This window comes from Acomys minous, assembly GCF_964271855.1.
Source record: "Acomys minous genome assembly, chromosome: 9".
Classification (NCBI taxonomy): Eukaryota; Metazoa; Chordata; class Mammalia; order Rodentia; family Muridae; genus Acomys; species Acomys minous.
The window spans coordinates 86,046,217-86,067,837 of record NC_140490.1 but is presented as its reverse complement, the minus strand read 5'-3'; the positions used below and the strand labels follow the sequence as shown (position 1 = coordinate 86,067,837).

General features: G+C 48.5%; 3 protein-coding genes and 1 long non-coding RNA gene across 6 annotated transcripts in view; 2 read left to right on the top strand and 2 right to left on the bottom strand.

The window, feature by feature from the left end:
* LOC311606056 overlaps positions 1-14,994 on the top strand; it is a 169,220-nt gene extending 154,226 nt beyond the window's left edge. The window contains exon 2 of the long non-coding RNA XR_014782177.1: positions 14,910-14,994. This is a non-coding gene — a long non-coding RNA (uncharacterized lncRNA). The remainder of the gene's footprint in view (positions 1-14,909) is intronic.
* On the bottom strand, positions 476-6,385 carry CD320 (CD320 molecule). Its single transcript, XM_084796559.1, has 5 exons — positions 6,164-6,385; positions 3,012-3,137; positions 1,498-1,731; positions 1,066-1,227; positions 476-925 (listed from the first exon to the last, which is right to left on the bottom strand). The coding sequence occupies exons 1-5, from the start codon at positions 6,294-6,296 to the stop codon at positions 783-785; spliced, it is 798 nt and encodes a 265-aa protein (XP_084652685.1). The 5' UTR covers positions 6,297-6,385; the 3' UTR covers positions 476-782.
* NDUFA7 (NADH:ubiquinone oxidoreductase subunit A7) lies at positions 9,274-19,769 on the bottom strand. Of its 2 annotated transcripts, none has more exons than XM_084797050.1 (4): positions 19,630-19,769; positions 18,816-18,865; positions 13,609-13,758; positions 9,274-9,485 (listed from the first exon to the last, which is right to left on the bottom strand). In XM_084797050.1, exons 1-4 carry the CDS (start codon positions 19,678-19,680, stop codon positions 9,395-9,397), a joined length of 342 nt encoding a protein of 113 aa, XP_084653176.1. In that variant the 5' UTR covers positions 19,681-19,769; the 3' UTR covers positions 9,274-9,394. The 2 variants fall into 2 exon arrangements, with proteins under 2 accessions (XP_084653176.1, XP_084653175.1); XM_084797049.1 differs by lacking the exons at positions 18,816-18,865; positions 19,630-19,769 and adding exons at positions 14,335-14,407; positions 14,641-14,710.
* RPS28 (ribosomal protein S28) lies at positions 19,759-21,484 on the top strand. 2 transcript variants are annotated; one of them, XM_084797051.1, is made up of 5 exons: positions 19,759-19,876; positions 19,968-20,015; positions 20,940-20,990; positions 21,186-21,319; positions 21,410-21,484. In XM_084797051.1, the coding sequence occupies exons 1-4, from the start codon at positions 19,838-19,840 to the stop codon at positions 21,306-21,308; spliced, it is 261 nt and encodes an 86-aa protein (XP_084653177.1). In that variant the 5' UTR covers positions 19,759-19,837; the 3' UTR covers positions 21,309-21,319; positions 21,410-21,484. The 2 variants fall into 2 exon arrangements, with proteins under 2 accessions (XP_084653177.1, XP_084653178.1); XM_084797052.1 differs by lacking the exon at positions 20,940-20,990.
* The last annotated feature ends 137 nt before the right edge of the window (positions 21,485-21,621 follow it).

The window sequence follows — 21,621 nt, the reverse complement described above, 5'->3', positions numbered from 1 at the left end:
GCCACCTCACTGCTAGACAGTAAACAACCTGCCAGCCTCGAACACAAGTGTCTCATAAAACATGGACCAACTGCATCTGGAGAGGAGAGGACACAAGGTCTTCCTGCATAGCCCAGACATGCCCTGCCCTCCAGCACCTCATGCTCACCCTCCTCAGTGCTAGAATTACAGGTATGCACAATCAAGCCTACTGCTTCTACTCTCCTCCCTCCCCTTCCCAAGCGGACGCCATGACAGTGGAATTCCCACTGAGGAGACGTCACCTCAGCTCTCCTCTGTCTTCTACTAACCCACTGTTAACACGAGTAGACTCAACACCCAGCCCCACCTTCTGAAGGAAGCAGAGTAGCAGAGGGCGTGTCCAGGACACATCTCCATGTTCTCTTGTCCGAAGGCTCCTTCTTAGAGGGCAGAAGGGGACCCAGAAGAGATGCTGGGCTGCCCAGGCCAAGGGAAACAGAGGCTAGAGGCAGCAGAGGAGCTGAAGGAACTTTAATGGCCATCCATCAACGTGAGCAGCAGGAGTGTCTAAACCAGGGTTGTTAGCCCCATTTCTTGCGAGCACGCTGGCGCCAGGCCCTCAGTCCTGACTATGGGAATTCTCCATCCAAGTGGTCCACATACAAAGGGGGTGTCTGGGAACCTCCAGTCTGTAGGACCACATCTGTGGCTAAAAGAGGCCAGGTCTTGAAGCTGAGAAGCCAGCAGCAGCTGCCTGCATGTCCCACTGTGGCTTGGCCCTGGTCTGACTGCACTCAGGGCCAGGTGGTGAGCGTGAGTTCTCAGATAAGTGAGGTTTTCCTTTCTGACAGCAGCAGGGACTCCTTCACAGCCACCAACAGCCCGGGCGGGGGCAGGTAACCCTGACCCCAGAGTCGTAACAATATGAGGAGTGTAGCAGAAATCAGGATGGCACTCAACACCCCTGTAGGGGACAGACAGACGGTCAGAGGAGTGGGGCAAGAAGGATAGAAGAAGATACCACATCCTAACACACGGATAGTCTTCCGGGTGCTCCCTCCAATCACCCCAAGCTCCTCCCTCTCATGGGAAGGCCTGTCTTACCAGCAGCGGCAATAACCCCATAGGCATTTGGGCTTCGGGATGGGTCCCCAGCAGAGGCAACCGTGTCATTCCTGAAAGAGGTCACATTCTCTAGGGTCATAGAAGTCATTGTAGTTGTGGTATTCTCCTCCTGGAAGATCTTGTCAGTTTCTGTGTCCGTGTCTGCAATAAGCCCAGGCATCAGTGGTTGAAAGGCACCCAAGGCTTAGCAATGAGGTACAGAAGGTCACCCGGTCTCCTGATCTAAGACTGAGTAGAGTTGGTGAGAAATCACTACTCCTGATGATGTCTTGTTCACCACCACAAGGAGAAAGGCCTAGGAGATGTGTTCACATCCTCAGTCTAGTCACACACGGGAAGATAACAAATGTCCTCACCTAACTGCTTGCCCTCCCCACCCACACAGGTATGCTAAGATCCCAAAGCACGCACCACAGCTGAGCTCATCACTGGAGTCAGGACAGTCTGAGTGGCCATCACAGCGCCACGTGTGTGGTATGCAGACATCACCCAGAACGCAATGCAGCTCGCCCTCCTGACAGGGCTGGCGGCTGCAGTTGAGAAGGTTCTTGTCAGAGTCAGGAGGGCAACCACTGATGTTGTCACAGGAGCAAGGAAGGGCAGCAATCGATTGGCACTGTCCATTCTGAGCACAGGGCTCAATCCCTGAAACGTAAGGTCAATCAGGCTCCAAACAACCATGGGACAAAGGGCAGGACGCCAGGTATGGTGGTGCACACCTTTCATCCCAGCACTCGGGGAAGCAGAGGAAGGCAAATCTCTTAATGTAAGGCCAGCCTAGACTACATAATGAGTTCTAGAACAGCCAGGGCTATGTAGAGAAACCTTCCGCAACAACAACAAAGTGGGGGGGAGGGGGCCCAGCACTCCAGTTAGCCAGTTCCCTCTAAATCCTAGCTTCTAAAAGCAGCTGACTGAGCTGAGAATGGCATCTCACTACGTTAGCTACTCTAATCCTAGTACTCAGGAGGCAGAAGCAGATGGCTTCTCTATGAGATTAAAGTTAGCGTGGTCTACACAAAGAGTTTCAGGCCAGCCAGAAATATACAGCATAATCATATAATATAATATAATTAAAATATAAGATAAGATAAAAATCAACTTCTCTAGGACTGGGTAGATAATTCAATGGATAAAGTACTTGCTACACAAGCATGTGGACTGAGTTTGATCCCCAGTGCCCATGTACACCAGGGGCAGCAGCGCACATACCTGACCATGATACTGAGAGTGCAGATGGGGGGGGGGGCGAGGGGGGGAGCTTTGGGCCAGCCAGTTTAGCTGAAAACTGGAAGCTCCAATTTTAGTGAAAGACAGTCTCAAAAAGGAAGGTGGAGAGCAATAGAGGATAACACCAATGTCAACCTCTAGCCTATACACACACACACACACACACACACACACACACACACAACCATGCTGGCAAACATACTTATACACACACACGTGCCCAGATACACACTAAATAAATAAAATAAAAAATAGCTAAGCCTGTGTGTAAAGGCTCGCCCTGTGTAAAGTCTCTACCTACTACTCTTGCCGATTCCACCTTCCAGTATCTAGTCTTCCCTTCAGGTTCCTCCCTTCCTTGTTCAGCCTCCCTACAAGCCTGCCTAGACTCCAGCTCTTTTGTTTTTGTTTTTGTTTTTTATTTGAGACAAGGTCTCACTATATAGCTCTGGTAGGCCTGGAACTCAGTATGTACTGCTGGCCTCAAACTTACATAGACCTACCTGCCTCTGCCTCCAGAGTGCTGGGATTAAAGGCAATTCCCAACCTTCTAGACCCATAGACTCCACCTTGCCTGCTTTGCCAGCCCCATTCACCCAGCCCTAGGAACACAGCATTTTCCTAATCCCCACCTCTATAACTGGCACCAGCCCAAACACGCGTTCTAAAGCCCCTCTCCAGGGATGGCCACTTACTACAATTCTCCTCGTCACTGCCATCAGAGCAGTCCTGGTCCCCATCACAGCGCCAGGAAAAGGGCACACAGTAGCCAGTGACAAGACACTGGAAGCTGTCTGTCGGGCACGAGCCAGCTCTGGGACCTGAGAGATGAACATTAAGTGAGCTCTTGAGGTGGCAGGGGTTGGGGTTGGGGGGGGGGGGGGTGTCCAAATCTAGAACATTCTCCAAGAGGAAGGTTGTGAGTTGCAATCAGCTGGGATCAAGCCATGTCCCAGGGTGCAGAAACTATACTGGCAGTCACCCTCCTGCAAAGCACTGTGTGTGCTGTTCATAGATGCTGCTTGGTAGACAGTCTCCAGTCTACCCAAACACTATGATCGCACAGAGATGGTGAGAGTAAGGACTCAAACCCAGGTATCACTGACCCTTGAGACTACTAGGCTCCAAATGACCAGACAGTCTACACTGGAGACCTCCAAACTCCATGGTTAAATAGGTTGGGGGAGAAGCTGCTCCCCAACTTACTCTGTAAGAGGCTCATGATCAAAGTCAGTGGGGCTTATTCTAGCCCACCTGTTTAGCAAAGGGGAAATTGAAAGCCTAGGTAATAAACCTGCTCAAAAGCCAAGCACGGCAGTATATGCCTATAATCTCAGCACTCAGAAGGTTGGAGGCAGAAGAGTCCTGAGTTCCAGGCCAGCTAGGGCTACACAGGAAGACCTTGTCTTAAAACAAGAGAACATGCTTAGTCACCAAGCCTGTTGCCTCATCTCCTAAACTCTTCCCAGGTCAAAACACTCTCCATGACCTAAACATGTCTATCACCTCTGAACTGGACCCCTGGTACCTAATCTTCACCGGGACAGAGCATCACAGTTCTCTCAAGTTACCCACTCCTACCACCCACCATCCTCTGACACCCAGACCCTCCCTCTCAAAACGGAACCTAAATCTCTCCCTTCTGCGTCAAACTCCTCCTATCCAGGCCTCCTCCTTGTAGCTCATCCAAAAGAGACTCGGCTTACTTTTAGCACAGGGCCTTTGCATGTACCTTCCACAGCTTAAAAGCCCTTCTTCAACTTTGTATTGGGGGGAGGGGGGGCTGCTATCTAGACCCTTTTGCAAATCAGACAAATAATCTACCACTGAGCTATACCCCACTTACAGCCCAGCCTATCTTTCCACGCTACATCTGCGATCCTTCTGCAGCCTTCAGATCAGCTTACATCGCGGACAACGTCTCATACACCCCCAGGAAGTCCTGCCTCCCACAAATACCAACAGCCCATAACTAATCACATCCATCCTCCTATTGACTGGACACCCTCAGTGAAAGTCAGGGGCATGGCCTCATGGCCCTGGCCAGGTCAGAGCTTGACAGCGCGTGGGCAGCAGGTCGTGTGAGGGGTCTACGTTGAGTCCGAAAGAAATGTAAGCCTTTCCTGGACTCTGAACTGGGAGGCTAGGGCTTGTTTGCTTATCTAGAGAGGCAAGCAGTGAAGGGGGCCTGGTACTTGAATCAGCAGGAAGGAAGAAGCAGAGACGGGAGGGGGCCTTTAGAGCTTCCCCCCTCACACACAGAGCCAGAGCCACCACCAGCCCTCCCTCCCTCCCTCCCTCCCTCTCCCTCCCTGCAGTTAAATACAATTACACTTGCATACCACACAGTCCCAGGAGCTTGGGAGAGTTGAAGAACTGAGGGCCAGCCCTGGCCACCTTCACTGCCCCCAGGCATAGCCTCCTCTCCACACTTAACAACTCAGTCCTCATCTGTCTTCCAATTCAGACCTCCTGTGCCTGACTTTCTGGATTTTCTTGGAGTGGGCCCAGAGCAAAGCAGACCCTGCCTCACGGGACAATTAATCAGACAGGAATCAGGATGCTTCCTTGATTTCTCCTCCCCCCAGCCAGTGTCTTCATCTGTAATGGGGGGGAGGGGGGGACACTAAGGCCAGGCATGTTGGTGCTCATCTGTAACTCCCCAGCTTTTGGGACGCTGGGACAAGAGGACGGCTTGGAGCTATATAAAACTGTGGGTGGTACTTTTCACATCCGTAAAACTCTGCCAGATCAAGTGGCCCGTGTCTATAAAATCTCCCCTGTGCTGGGGAAACTAAGGCAAGAGTCACAAGGTCCTGTCCAGCCTGTTACACAGTGAGACTCTGTCCCAAAAATGTGAGCCAGTAGAGGCTGGAGAGAGACGGCTCTGTGGTTAAGAGCACCGGTTTTTCCAGAGGACCTGGGTTCAATTCCGAGCACTCACGTGGCAGCTCATAACTGTCTGTAACTCCAATTCCAGGGGAACTGATACCCTTACACAGACATAAAACACCAATACATATTAAAGAGGGGGAGGAGGGAGTGAGCCGGTGCCTGCCTTTAATCGCAACACTCTGGAGACAGAGCCAGGTGGATCTCTGGGAGTTCAAGCCCAGCCTGGTCTACATAACAAGTTCCAGGCCAGGCAGAGATACAAAGTGAGACTCTGTCGCAAAAAAAAAAAAAAAAAAAAAAAAAAAAAACCACCTCAAAACAACATAATAAAACCCAAAAAAGCAAATTCAAAACTGTAAGATCTATTCTCCTGTAGAGTGGAAGGTCGGTGGTGGCCAGCGGTCACAATTGGGACCTTCTGTTCCCGCCCAGTTCAGTTGCCTGACCATGTTTGGGGTTCACAAGTGAAATACACTCCAGGGCTCGTACTTGCACTCTTCCTTCCATTCACTGAGGCAGGAATCCAAGGAGAAACGGAAGCTGCTCTAGGTGCTCAGAGAGCAGCCACAGAAGTTCAGGCTCAGGACGGAGGGTTCTAGGAAGGCATACCTGCTTGCAGGAAGGTGCCAGGTGACCAGCTCTGCGTGGTGAGAGGTCAAACAAAATCAGAAGCATAAGCCTAGCAGCCTGCGTTGGGCTGAAGGACGGCTTGGAGGTGACTTTGGCCAGGGCAGAGAAAGGGAAAGCTGGGCATTGGGCAGCAGAAGACAGGAGGAGGCACCCACGTGGAGGTCCCCTCTGTAGGCACAGACCGACCGGCTCTCCCTACGCTGAGTCCAAACCCCGCGTGCTGAGGGGGAGTGTCTGACTGTACAGCCAATAGTGAGGCGATGCCAGCGCGTGAGGGCGGGGAGAAAGCGGTGAAGTAAGGGGAGTTTGTGGAATCACTCACCAGAGATCTGGTCCTGGTCCTGGTCCTGGATCGGAGCCGGAGCCGGGGCGACCTCCAGGCCTAGTCCGAGACCAAGGAGCAGCCGCAGTGCCAGGCCCAGGGCCGCTGCCCGCCCAGCTCCGCCCCGCGCCATCCAACCGCTAGTCGGTACCGCTCCAGCCGCCGCCGCCAGCAGCTAGAAAGGTGCGCTCTGATTCTCGCGCACGCGCACACAAAGGCAGGGGGAGTGGCGCCTGCGAGCCTGAAACCGTAAGTACCAGAATACAAGGAACCTAGAATTTACGGCTCCTCCAGGCTTTTTTCCAGCAGCAAAGTCTGATGGGTTTGGGGACCTAGGCCTCCCAAGTATACTCCCAGATGTATTCTCAGATACTCTACAGACTGAGGAAGAGGATCAAAATACTAAACCCAACCAAAACTATTAAAAGAGACCCTCAGAATAAAAATCACCAAAACAGGTCATGAACAGGGGTTCCTGTGGTTCAGTGGTAGAGAGCACTTGCCTAGTAATCAGGAGGCTCTAGGTTTAATTCCCCAGGACCAAAAAAATAAGAACCACATCAATTTGAAATAATAAACTTCCACAGCTATAAATGAACTGACCAACGTTGGCCTAAACTTCACACGCGTACTACCCAATAGTCCCAATGAATACGGCAGCCACACCCTGTGGACACTCCTGCTGTGGTCTCTCCTGCAGCTTTCGTGCCACCTTCAGATTTTATAATTTATTTACTTTAGCTTTATTGCCTGATTACCCACTAGAATGGCAGCTGCAGGTGGATCATGATGTTGGGTCGATGACTGCTATGTCCTTGATGCAAGGCACAAGCAGTGAAAGATTGAAGTCATCAAGAAACGAATGAAGTTACTGGCTTCCAAATTGCACTGTCCCGTCCACTTGAGTTCCATCCCAACCTCATATCCTCTAGTTCTCAGACTCGAGAGACATTTTATTCTGACATTCTCATCACCGGGGGTAGGAGATGGATACACAATTGGCAGCCTTTCAGTTTTCTCATCCAACTTACATACAGTGGGTGCTTTTAAAATGCTCTGATGTGGCTAGTGATTTTGTGGTGTTAGTGTTCTGTAGGTCTGAGATGTGTTCTCAATACATAACCTAAGCTGGCCTGGAACAGGTGACCCTCCTGCTTTGGTCTCCTAAGTATTGGGGTTACCGCCGCAGTGTTTTCTTCTCACATTATGTCTTCCGTAGTTCTACCTTCTGAATCTGTGGCATTACCTCCCAGAAAGGCTGGAGACAAGCACTGTCCCTCAGTGGGGAAGTTTCTGAGAATATAGACCAGAAGGCTACATTTAACTGCAGACTTTTACACAAATGTTTCTATTTGCAGATGGACGGACTGTCTGACCACTGTGAAACGTTGGAGGTTATAGCTTCTTTTGGAGTGTACTCTGTTAAGCCTCACCAATTTGTGGAGAAGGTAATGGAGTTCACGTGCAAAGAGGGATACAGAGGTAAACAAGGACAGCCCAGGGAAGGGAGGACCTTCGTGGAAGAGGTTATCTAGAGCAGTGAGCAGACTCTGGATTTACAGAGAATGAAATTCACTTACTTACCAAATGCCTAGAGTTCACAGCCAGTTATCACCGAGAGTGCATGGTCTCCCAAGATGGCCTCCCAGAGGTAAAGAGCTGAGCCCACACATGGAAGCTAACACCTGTATCCTCAGAACTTGGAAGGCTGAGGCAGAAAGACTTTGGTAACTTCAAGATCAGCCTGGGCTATTGAGTAAGTTCCAAGTTAGCCTAAGCTAGAGTGGGACCTGCCTCAAAAAACAAAAGGAATGAACATGGAACTCAGTTGCTAGTGCTTGCCTGGCATGCACCAAGTCCTGCAGTCCATTCCCAGTCTCCTATAAACCAATGGTGGGGCACTAGCAGTCCTAGCACTGAGAAAGGTTATCCTCAAATATAAACAACTTGAGACCGTCTCAAAAAAAAAAAAAAAAAAAAGGAAGGAAGGAAGGAAGGAAAAAGAAAAGACATCTGGGCATGATAGCATAGGCCTTTAATCCCAGCACTTGGGCAGATCACTGTGAGTTCGAGGCCAGCCTGGTCTACAAAGTGAATCCAGGATAGTCAAGGCTACACAGAGAAACCCAGTCTGGGGGGGAGGGGGCGAAGGAAGGCAAGCAGACAGGCTGGCCCAGACCTCTTTCCCACGCCACTCCTGCAGTTTCAGCACAAAAATACACAGCATTTTTCAGTGCCACATATCGCTGAGGCTGCTGTACACTATGACCACCGTTCCTCTCCCTTTTGACCTTCTCTCTGAATCTAGCTTGTCCCTTTCCTCAAACCAAAATCCAAACTCCTTAGTGAAACCTATAGCTGCAGCATCTGTAACCCCCACTCTGGGGTATTGACACCTTCTGGTCAGGGCTGTCACCTTTTCCCCTTGCTCTTGCTTCCAGAGGGCTCCAGTTTCAACACACTTATGGAACCTTCCATAGGGTGGCAGTGTTCTGTTTGTTAGTCTGAGATAGGCTCCTATCTATAAACCCAAGCTGGCCTCAAACTGACAATCCTCCTGCCTCAGCCTCCTAAGTACTGAGGTGAGAGACATGCACCACAACACTCGGTTTGGGTTTGGTGTTTTATTCACATTTTCCACAGTTGTACCTTCAGAATCCACAGACCTACTTAAGGGACAATGACACTCACCTACGAGCTTATTGGGGGCAGAGGTTATAGGCATACAACCAACCCACCAAGACCTTATCTTTATTAAAAAAAAAAAAAAAGAAGAAGTGGACTAGCAAGATGGCTCACAAGTAAAAGTACTAGCCTCAAAAGGCTGAGACCTGAGTTCCATCCTCAGAACCAAAAAGCATGCGGTGGCTCAAATCTGTAATCCCAACAATCCTACAGAAGGCTACGAGACAGAGATGGCGGCAGCACCCAGAAACTCTTAGGCCAGCTAGCCTGGAATACACAGCATGGCAAGAACAAGGTGGAAGGAGAAAAGCCATTCCCAAAGTTGTCTTCTCACCTCCACCCGCACGCGCGGCAGCGTGTATGCACACACCCTGCACACACAATAGCAAGCTAACCGAACCAATAAATACGAAGACAAGGCAGAGTGGGAGCACTGTGGCACGATGTGTATTTGTAATAAATTAGGTCACACTCTCCTCAGAGGGAATCCAAGGAGGAAAATCAGTCACGTGGCCCTGGGGACAGGCGAGGTAGCCTAGGGCAGGGTCACAGGTATGGCTGGTCCTTCGACAGCTCCCACCTCTTTAAGGGAGGAGCCGGTGTCACTGCCTTTTTCTCGGTGGCTTTAACAGCAGAGCTGCAAGAAAAAGACAAAGTCCAGTTAGAGCCAGGTCTACAAAACAGTGGAAAAGGATCTTTTTGTTTATTTGTTGTTTTTGGCTTTTTTTATTGAAAATAAGTTTTTCAGCTGAGCATGATGGCACGTGCCTTTAAACTCAGGCAGGGGCAGGTGAGCTCGAGGCCAGACTGGTCTACAAAGGGAGTCCAGGGCAGCCAAGTCTACAAAAAAAAACCAAACTTGTCTTGAAAAACCAGACAAGCAAGCAAACAAACAAATAAACAAATAAAATTTCCATATAACATATTCTGATCAGTTTCCCCTCTCATCTCCTCCCAGGCCCTCCCCATTCCTCCCACCTACACAGCTCCATGTCTTCAGTCTCTTTATAAAACAAACTGCCAAATAAAAACAAAATAAATAATTTAAAAAATCAAACAAGAGCCACCAAAAACACTTAAAAAAAGAAAAACACATGTACTCTCACTCTCTCTCACACACAAACAAAACCCATAAAAACACAAACTTGGAAAATATATATTTGTGCAAAAGACCTGTATGTAAAAGAATGCCAAAAGCACTAAGACAAAACATCTCCAAAATTACCAACGTTTGTTTTGTGTTGGCCATCTACTGCTGTGCTGATGGCTAGGGAGATGGCTTAGTGAGCAAATGACTGCTGTGCAAGCCTGACAAACTAACTTGATCCTGAGAGCCCACATAAAAAGCTGTGCGTGGCAGTGTGCGCCTGTAATGCCGACACTCCTAGAGACAGGAGTCGGACTGCTCCTAGGCCGGCCCTCTTCAGTGCAGCACAGCAGGAGAAGCAAAACCTTACCTGAACAAGGTGAAAGCAGAGAACCAATTACCAAAAACAAGCAAACCACCTCCTCATACACATACATGCACTACACACAAACTTTCTTTTTAATGTAAAAAAGGCCAAGAGCTGGAGAAATGGCTTAACAGAAACACCTGAGTTCAGTTGGCAATACACACATCAGATGGCTCACAAGAACCTGTAACTCTGCAGGGAGATCTAATGCCTCTAGCCTCCCAGGACACACTCATCAACATGCACAGGCCTATATGTAGACATGTATTTAAAAGTAATAAAAATAAATCTTGGGACTAGAGCAATAGCTCAGCATGGGCTGCTTCTCCAGAAGACCCAGGTTTAGTTTGCAGCACTCAAATGGCAGCTCACAACTATCTATAATTCCAGTTTTAGGGGTCCAGATGGCCTCTTTCGGCCTCTGCAGGTGCCAGGCACTGGCTGCTCTTCCAAAGGCCCTGAGTTCAATTCCCTGCAACCACATAATGGCTCATAACCATCTATAATAAGATCTGGTGCCCTCTTCTGGAGTGTAGGTGTATGTGTAGGCAAAACACTGTATACATAATAAATTTTTTTTGAAAAACAAATATCCATATACGTAAAATACAAGTAAATATGTATTTTTTAAATGTAACCCTATTTTGGGTTTTTTTTTAATTTAGGGAGTCTGGTTTAGTTTTTTTCAAAACAAGGTTTTTCTATGTAGCCTTGGCTGTCCTGAAACTCACTCTGTAGACCAAGCTGGCCTGCCTTTGCTGCCTTAAGTACTGGGAATAAAGGTGTGAGCCACCACGCCCAGTTGGTTTGTTTTTTGAGACAGAGTTTTTCTGTGTAGGGTTGGTTGTTCGGTAATTTGGCTGCTTCTGCCTCCCAAGTGCTGGGTTTAAAGAAGTAAGCTACCACAACCAGCAAAAGCTCTTGAATAAAAAGAAAAGACTAAGATACACTGCACCTCGCTGTGACCTGGCTCTATGGCCTAGGCTTGTTTGCCTCTCTAGGCATCCATTTTCTGTTTTGCAAGAGTTATCAGGAATCAAGTATGGCATGAACTCTATTCATAAGCTCATTAAGGGAGATTCATGGTCAATATCATATACTTACTCTAACTTTAACTGGTTTCTCTTTGTGATTCCAGAATTGGCCATGCTTCTTTGTGAAGGTATACAGGCGTGTGTGTGTGTGTGTGTGTGTGAGAGAGAGAGAGAGAGAGAGAGAGAGAGAGAGAGAGAGAGAGAGAGAGAGAAAGAAAGTCAGAGGAAAACCTTGAGTGTCATTTCTCAAGCAGCATCCACCTTTTATTTGATTCACAGTCCTTGTTACGTCTGGAACTTTCCTAGGCTGGGTGGGCAGCAGGTCCAGGGATCCACTTATCTCTGCCACCACAATATTGAAATTTTAAGTGTGCACTAGGAGGCTCAGCTTTTTCCACCCATAGATTCTGGGGTTGAAAAGTAAGTTCTATAAGAACTTTACCAACTGAGCCATCACCTCAGCATCTTTGTTTTTTAAATATCGTAAGCTGGGGATGGGAGCATTTGTCTTTAATCCCAACACTATCGAGGCAGAGGCAGGCAGATCTCTGTGAGTTTGCAGCCAGCCTGGTCTACAGAGGGAGTTCCAGGACAGCCAAGGCTGATACACAGAGAAACCCAGTCATGATGAATGAATGCGTGGATGGATGGATGGATGGATGGATGGATGGACGGACGGACGGACGGACGGATGGACGGACGGACAGATGGGCATGCAGGTGGGCAGGCGGGTAGGTGGGTAGACAGCATGTAAGGGGGGTGGGGAGGTGGTGTGTTTGAGTACATGTACTTATGAGATCTAGAAGAGAGTACTGGATGCCCTGAAGCTGCAGTTACAGGTTGTTAGTCAGTCTACATAGGTGCTGAGAACAGAACTCTATTCCTCTGCAAGAGCATGGCACAATTTTAACCACCGTGCCATCTCTCCAGCCTTTTTTGTTGGTTTGTTTGATTTTGGTGTGTTTGAGACAGGATCTTACTATGTACCCCTGGCTTGTCCGGAACTCGTTACACAGACCAGGCTGGCCTCCAACTGTAGCCATCCTCCAGCTCTGCCTTGTGAGAACTGGGATGCAAAGTATGTACCACTGCGTCTAGGCTCAGCACCTCAGTCTATTTTTTTTTCTACATGTATGTGTATGGCTATGGCTATGGCTAATTTGCCAACTAGTATGTATGTGTATCACTTGCCATGTGTAGTACCTGTAGAGACAGAACAGGGAATCAAATCCCCCGGAACTGGAGTTAGGGAAAGCTATAAGGCGCCATGTAGGTGCTGGGAACCCTACCCACGTCCTCTGCAAGGTCAGTAAGAGCCCTAAATGCTGCAGTGTCACCAGACTTCACCCCTCGTTGTATCAAGCAGAATGGGAGTGATCTGTAGACCAGGAGGTGGGCCTTATGGAGAGCAAAGGGCTGAAAGAAGCAGAAGCCTAACAAAGGCTAAGCCGGAAGGGACTGCGCCATCGCGCCAGCTAAAGCTGCTCCGCCACGGAACTGGCTGCGATCTTTTACCTGGTTTCTCAGAAGGCTGAGATAACAACTAAGCTCACTCAGTGTTCAGACTTCCACATAAATACCAATTCTGTCTCTATCTGCTGGATCTAGTTCAAAACCTCATTCTAGACCACAGCCTCCTATGAAGCTCATGAAATACTATTGCCATCCTCATTTAAGAAAAGGCACCTGAGGACAGCGACCAGATAGGCAGGTTTCTTTCTCTGGGGTTCCCTTGAGGTTCTTTTATCATTATCATTTCTGAAATAACTTACTGGGCCTGCGGGCACGCCGTGCGCAGGTGTGGAAGTCAGAACACAGCTTGCAGGCACTGAGTCTCCACTTCCACCACATGGACCAACCTCAGGTCAGCAAGTGCCTTCCCCACTAAGCCATGGAACCTGCCCCCAACTACATCACCCAGGCTGGCCTGGAACTTGCAAACGTCCTGCCTCAGCCTGTCTAACCTCACAAACACAAGGATTTCAAGTGCACTACCAGGCCTGGCTTTTCAAATATGGGCTCTGGGATCAAACTCAGGTCACAACGATTACGAGACAAGTAGCTTACAAAATAAGCTCTTCTCTCAGCCCCGGTGTGAACTGTTGATTCTCCTGCCTTAGCCTCCTGAGTACAGGGATCACAGGCCTGTCCCACCACACCCAGCTGATAAAACGGGATTGCGGAAAAGCACTTTTTCACCTGCCAGAAAGGGAAGGCCAGCAGCAAAAGGGAATGTTGCAGAGTTCTAGGCGAGGAAGTCGAGGGTCCTCACCTCTCAGCTGTCCTGCCCGACACCAGGGCCTTTTGTGAAGACATGATGACTGAAGGAGGCACAACTTCCCGCCGGCCGTCACGAGTGCAGTAGTAATTGTTGGACAGCTTGTGGCTGGGGCCCACAGGGAGCTTAGGAGGCGGCTGGGTCCTGAGGATAAAAACACTGGCATTAAAACAAACTGACAGCCCCTCTTATGGCTACAACTCAACTACAAGACTGAGTTTGGGGTGCTACAAAGAAGGCTACAGGCCAGAGGCATGCCTTGATACATTATCACAGTCTATGCCGGGGTCTGGAACCAGAAACCAAGCATCAGACAGTAATCTACGTGTTAAGTCTTCAGGCCAGGCTGAGGAAATATGTTCTACCCCAGTCACCCTAAGTCTCACATATGGTTAGCTATAGAGGCCCCTTCCTGAAGTGCCCAAGCCAAGGGGAGACCTAGACATGCTCCTATCCCCAACACAAAGCTAAACTTAGCAGCAGCCTTCCATCTACCTAAAGGCGTTCAAGAAAATCAGGTCAGAGTGGCAAGTTGTGACCACCCTTTACCCAGCAAGTATAGTCCATAACACTGAGCCAAAGCCCCAGATAATGCAATTGAAGTGGTCCCCCCCAACCCCCAACCCCAAAGACCGGGCTTTGGCTCTTGTGAGTTCCCTGTTATCTGAGGAACTCTTTGAAGAACCCTGCTGGGATAAAAGCTTACTACTCAAAGAACACCTTGCCCTGGGAACTTGTCCAAGTCTGTGCTCTTCCTGCCACTGTGTGGTCTCCTGCCAACACTCAGCATTGCCTGTAGAGGGGTTATATAGAACAAAGCTCAGTCGGGCCTTAGGTTAAATGCTGGCCTTGCCAAGAAACCTAAAGCCTTCAAAGAAAACACTGAACTTCAAACAAGAGGAATTTCTCTGGGACAAGGGGGGTGGGGGATAAGCAAGCGCGTGCACGCACACACACGTGCACGCACGCACACACACACACACAAATGGGTTTTATTTTGGCCACATTGTCACAATGCATTTTTACCTAGCAATTTTAAGTTCTCCTTAAAATCTTGAAAGCTTTTTTTTTCTTTTTTCATGACAAGGTTTCTCTTGTAGCCTTGGCTGTCCTGGACTCTCTTTGTAGACCAGGTTGGCCTCGAACTCAGAGATCCTCCTGCCTCTGCCTCCTGAGTGCTGGAATTAAAGCCATTTTATTTTTTTAAATAAGAAATAGCCAGCCTGAGCCGGGCGTGGTGGCGCACGCCTTTAATCCCAGCACTCGGGAGGCAGAGGCGGGTGGATCACTGTGAGTTCGAGGCCAGCCAAGGCTAACACAGAGACCCTGTCTCGAAAAACCAAAAAAAAAAAAAAGAAATATCCAGCCTGGTCTACAAAGTGAGTCCAGAACAGCCAGGGCTACAAGAGAGAAACCCTGTCCCAGGGGGAAAAAAAAGGAAAGAAAGAAGTATGTCCCAGGACTAGGAGGCAGAGGCAGGCAGTCTACAAAGTAAGTCCAGGACAGCCAAGATGACACAGAAACCTGTCTTGAAAAAAGAAACAAAAGAAGGAAAGAAGAAAAGTCGACATACTTGAGAGGCGGAAGCAAGAGAATGAGTTTAAGGCCATTCTCAGCAACGGGAGTTCCAAGTCAGCACAGGCTACAAGAGACTGTCTCAAGATACAAAAACGAGGGAGAGCGGCTCAGCCCTTAAGAGGAACTGCTGTACAATCACAATGAACAGAGTTCAGACCCCAGCACACCCACGGTAAGCAAAGCATCCCTCAGGTGCCTCTAACCCCAACCCTAAGGGGTCCAACGCCTTCTCCTGGCCTCTGTATCTCAGTAGGCACATCTCTGCACACACGCCGACACAGACACATATAAATAAATGGGGTTTATTTTGTTGTTGTTGTTGTTGTTCTGAGACAGGGTCTCCAATGTCCTAGAGTTCTATATAGACCAGGCTGCTGGTCTCGAACTCACAGAGTTCCACCTGCCTCTATCCCTCAACCCTAGGATTTAAGGCCTGCAACCCATGCTTTAAATTGCCTAAAATTGTCCAGCAGTAGTAGAACAAGCCTTTATTCCCAGCACTCAGGAGGCAGAGGCAGGGGACAAGAGGATCTCTTTTGAGTTTCAGACCAGCCAGGTCGACAACGCAAATTCCAGGACAGCCACGGCTACACAGAGAAACTCTTCTCTTAAAAAACCTAAAATAAGCCAGGCATGGTGGTGCACACCTTTAACCCCAGTACCCAGGAGGCAGAGGCAGGAAGATCGCTGTGAGTTCGAGGCCAGCCTGGTCTACAAAGCAAGTCTAGGACAACCAAGACTACACAGAGAAACCCTGTCTCGAAAAACAAAAGAAAAACAAAAACAAAAAATAAAAAATTCCTAAATTAGCCAGTGCACACACCTTTAATCCCAGTACTCCAGGAGGCTGAGGAAGGCAGATCTCTAAGTTCAAGACCATCCAGGTCTACAAAGCAAGTTTCAAGATAGCATAGCAAGGGCTACAGAGAAACCCTACCTCCAAAAACACCAACCAAAAATAAATAAATTAATTAATTAAATTAAATCTTAAAAGTAAAAAAAAGAAGCTAAGCCGGGCGTGGTGGAGCACACCTTTAATCTCACACTTGGAAGGCAGAGGCAGAAGGATCTCTGTGAATTCAAGGCCAGCCTGGTCTACAGAGCAAGTTCCAGGACAGCAAGAGAGCTACACAGAGAAACCCTGTCTCAAAAAACCAGGGGGGGAGCGGGGGGAAGAAGATAAAATGAAGCTAAGAATGGTGGCCCACGCCTTTAATCCCAACACTAGGGGGAGGCAAAGCTGAGCCAGTTCAAAGCCAGTCTGGTATACAAATCAAGTTCAGAACAGCCAAGGCTACAACAGAAAAACCCTGACTTGAAAACAAAAAACAAAACAACAACGAGAAGATAAAATGAGAAAGATGGCTGTGTTCTGGATGCACCACTGTAGTTCCCAGTACTCAACAGACTTAAGCAGGAAAGCAAGAGAGGGCTGCAGAGTTCAGTTCCAGGGCAGCCTGACCTACATGGTGATACCCTGTCTTCTGAAGAAAACAACAGGGAAGGCTTGAGAGAGAGCACAATGCGAGCACTTCCTGCAGAAGACCCAGGTTCATTTCCTAGTATCTACCTGGTGGCTCACAACTGTCTGTAACTCCAGTCCCAAAAGATCAAACACCTTCTGGCATCCAAGATATTGCATGCATGTAGTGCACAGCCATACATACACATAAAACACACACAAAATAAGAAAAGGTTTGTTTTGTTTTGTTTTGTTTTTTTAAAGAAAAAGAAAGCAAAGCAATGACTAGCCAAAGTGCAAAGGGAGAAAAGGTGCCTGCCATTAAGCCTGACCACCTAATTTCAATCTCCAGGACCTGAAAAAATAACTATTCCCACAAGTTTTCGTCTAACCTACATACAAACCACACACACAATAAATGCAGTGAGTTGCTGGGCACAGTGGGGCACACCAGTAATCCCCAGCACTTGGAAGGCAGAGGCTGCAGATCGCTTTGAGTTCAAGGGCAGCCTGGTCTACAAAATGAGTCCAGGACAGCTAAAGCTACACAGAGAAACCCTGGGGGCGGTGGCGGATTTTAGAAATAAAAAACAATCATAAAGTTCTAAAATGACAAAAAAAATGTGAAATTTAGAATTTGACCAAACATACATGCTAAGCCATAGTTTTTATCATCTGTACACAGCAAAAAGAATCATTTGTCTAATGCCAAGACCCAAATGAATCACTAGAGGGCGCCCTTAGCCTAAAGAAGCTGCTAGCACTTGCCTGTAATCCCAGGCTCAGTACAACCCTTTTCCTAGGATCTCACTGAGTCCAAGGCCAACCTGGGCTATATAAGTGAGTTCCAAGCAGACCAGGACTAGTGTTAAGACCTTGCCTCTCAACGGGTGTAGTAACGCATGTGCAGTCAACTCAGCACAGGAGGCAAGAGATCAGAGTTAGAGACCAACTCAGGCTAACTTTATATGCCTGGTCTACAAAGCGAGTCCAGGACAGCCAAGGCTACACAGAGAAACCCTCTCAAAAAACAAAAACAAAAAAAGAAAAAAGGCGAAGCTAAGAATTTAACCTGAGCCAGGCATGGTGGCTCATACCTTTAATCACAGCACTTGGGAGGCAGAGGCAGGTAGATGGCTTTAAGTTCGAGGCCAGCCTGGTCTATAAAGCGAGTCCAGGATAGTCAAGGCTACACAGAGTAACCCTATCTTGAAAAACCAAAAAATAAATAAATAAAATAGCTGAGCACGGTAGCACACACCTTTAATCCCAGCACTTGGGAGGAAGAGGCAGGCAGATAGATCTCTAGGTCTACAGAGTGAGTCCAGGATAGCCAAGGCTACACAGAGAAACCCTGCCTCCAAAAAAAAGAATTGAAGCTGAGCGGATACAGTTGAGATGATGAAGTGCTTAGCATGTATAAAACTGTCCCCAGTACCACATAAAGCTGGTATGGAGGTACACTCCTGGAGGAATCCCAGCACTTGAGAGGCAGAAGTAGGATCGTAAGTGTAAGGCCACGCTGTGGCTGCATGACAAATGTCAGGCCAGGTTGGGTACTGTTTCAGATGCTCCCCTCGGCTCCTTCTAGGTTCTCACAAAGGGGCTTATTCTGAACCCAGGCTGGCCCGCCTATAAGTGACTTTAAGCAATGACTTAGCATACCTGGGTCTCACCCCACCCCACCCCACCCCACCCCACCGCCATCAGTTGCTTGAGAATTTATTACCCCACTGTGTGGGGTCACAGTGAGAACTACAAATCTACCCAAAATGCCAACAAATGACTCCAAGATGTCCACATGAAATTAAAAGTAAATTTCTGTTTCCATAGTCTGACAAGAAAGATCTCTGTTCAGTGCTCCAAAGAAAGTTTGGAGGTTGTTTTTGGGTGTTTGTTTTTGTTTTTCAGTTTGTTTTTCGTTTTGTTTTGTCCTTTCCCTCCTTTCATTCGTTTGTATTTCAGACAAGGTCTAACTATGTCGCTCTCTGGCTTGCCTGGAACTCACCATGTTGATCAAGTGGGCCTTGAACTCACAGAAATGAGCCTGCCTGTTTCCCGAGTGCTGAGATTAAAGGTTGTACCACCGTGAGCCGCCTTGGATTTCGGCTCAGTGGAAGGATGAAGGGGCTGGGGTTGGCTGCAAGCAGGGCCCGCTCACCGCTTGGCGATCTCCTGGTAGCGCAGCTGCAGCTTCGCCTGCAGGTCTTGCTGTGGGAGGAGAAGAGAAATCAGACTGTAGGGAACCCCAGGATTGGGTTAGTGAACAAGGGTTTGCCAATCAGGACACGGATACAGGTCCTCACATGAAAAATAAAAGAGGGGGCAATGACTTACAGAGTTTTACTGCTAGGTTTGCGAGCCTTTCCAAGGTCTAACTTTAAAAGTATCCATTTTTTTTTTCTCCCTTTATCTTCTTTTGATATGGCTCAATATACTAACCATGCTTGCCTTAACATTATGAAAACTCTCACTCTCTGAAGATCCACCCACCCACTCAGTTGCTTGCTGGGCTCCGGTGCTGAATACAGCGTCTTTCTTGGACCCTTAAATTAAAAGGCATAGATAGCTATCTCTTCCTCTTGTCCTTCTCCAACCTCCCATCTCCCACGAACTGCAGAAATCTACAGCTTCCCTGACCTTTTAGTTTTCTTTCAAAAACCTAAAAATTGCTCCTCGACCTTCCAAAAATAGAAAGCTGGAGCCACACAAGATTCAAAGTTAAGATACGGGGGCGAGGAAACTCCAGGACTGAGTGGGACCGGAGAGGAAAGGCAGGAGGAAGCAAAAGCTAGGCACAAGGGAATCCCAGGAAGCCAGCCAAAACATTTAGGACCTTGAGTCCCTAACTAATGAAGGCACAAATTCAAGGATCCTGGATCCCACAGTGAGCTAAGGAGACGTGAAGCGGGAGAAGATTCGGGGAAACACAGAACCTAAATCCTCCCTGGCCCGGATCGCAACTGCTCACGCACCCCAGACGCCCAGTTCCGCAGCTTCTGAATTATGCGAGTCGCGGACGCCATGTTTCCACCGTTCCGAAGGACGCGGGTGACGACTCTGCCCCGAAGATTGCTGGGTAGTGCGTAACGTCTCGCGAGAGCGGGAATGGGGCGTGGTCGGCGTATACTATAAAGCTATTCCCCTGCTCACGTGACCCCTCTCCGCCCGATCGCCGCCATCATGGACACGAGCCGCGTGCAGCCCATAAAGCTGGCTAGGGTGAGATGACTGCGGGTTTTTTAAAACCTGGATAAAGGGAGAAAGAAGAAAGCTAGGCCTGTCGGGTCTAATTGCCTCTTCTTTCCTGCAGGTAACCAAAGTGCTGGGCAGGACCGGTTCGCAGGGACAGTGCACGCAGGTAAGCGGCTGGGGACACTCGTATGACTTCCTGGGGTCGGAACCCTCCTATGTACAGGTTTATAGCTGGATTTGGTGGCCTTCAGTTCGGAACCCTCCTATATACCAGGTTTATAGCTAGATTTGGTGGCCTTTAATTCGGAACCCTCCTTTATACAGGTCTATAGCTGGATTTGGTGGCCTTCAGTTCGGAACCCACCTATATGCAAGTTTATAGCTGGATTTGATGGCCTTCAGTTCTTCTAGGCTCAGTGAGGATATGACTTTGTAACAAAGATGGATACCTTAGTGAGACTTTAAAAAAAGAAACTGTTTTGAAAAAGGTGGAGTTGGTTGGAGCTGTCAGACTTGCTTACCATACAAAAATCCCCAAAGACTCAGTACTGCGTTCACACTAAGACCCCAGTGGTAACCCATGCTAATGATTCCAAGCATCTAAGGATGATCACTGGGAGTTCCAGGCAGGCTTAGACTACAGAATGTGTGAGATTTAGTCCTGGGGGCGGGGGAAGCTGGGACATGCTTGGTAAAGTGCTTGCCTGCCATTCAGGTCCTCCGCCCCACATAAACCAAGAATGGTGAGGCGTGCCTTACATCTCACTACTCCATGAGACTAGGGCAGCCTGGGCTAAGAGGCCTTGACCCACTCCCACTGATGGCTCTACCCAGGTCTTCCATCAAAGCTACTGAGGACAGTAAGGTTAGGGGATCTCTAGTTCTGGGCTGGCCTGGAATAGTCTTAAATTGGAGGCACAGAGTGGGATGGTGTTGGAATTCCAGAAGGATCATGGCAATTTAGAGCCAACAGGCCTACAGAGTGAGAGCCAATCTTGTGGGTGACTTAATGACTTTGATCTCAGCATAGCAGCTAACCTGGGATGTGAGGCTTTTTTTTTTAAGACACGCCCCTTTTGTGTTCTTTTAGCTGGGTTCTCCCAGACCTCAACAAGACCTTCCAGCAATATATGTGCAGCAGGTTTTTTTGGGCTCTGGTGTAAGGCCTTTTGCTGTTACAGGTTCCTGGGGTAGGGGCGCTTCCACTTTATATGTGTGCACCACTTTGTACCATGTCCAAAGATCAGAAGAGGGGGTCAGATGCAAGTCCCTGTCCCGAGCTTTATATGGTCTCTGGAATAAGTAACAGCACTTAACTCTTGTTATGGGCCTGTAGGTGCGTGTGGAATTTATGGATGACACCAGCCGCTCTATCATCCGAAACGTCAAAGGCCCCGTTCGAGAGGGTGATGTGCTCACCCTATTGGAGTCAGAAAGAGAGGCTCGGAGGTTGCGCTGACCCTGCTGCTGGTGGGTACACTGGCAGCCCTTGGGAGGGCCCCTCACTTGCTGGGAGGTGTGGAAAGAAAGGCTCTATCTAATGCTTGGGTCTGTTTACAGGGTCCTGGATATCCACCACTTAACCCATGGAATGACCTGCAACTGTTAAATAAAGCATTTGTATTTGTCTGGTTAGATGGTGGTAGGTTTTGGTTTTGTTTGGTTCATTGGTTGTTTTTTCATTTCTCTTGTAGCCTAGGCTGGCCTTGAACTGGATCCGAGCGGTGTCTTTGCTTTATAAAAGCTCTAGTGTAGCTGGGTATGATCATTCA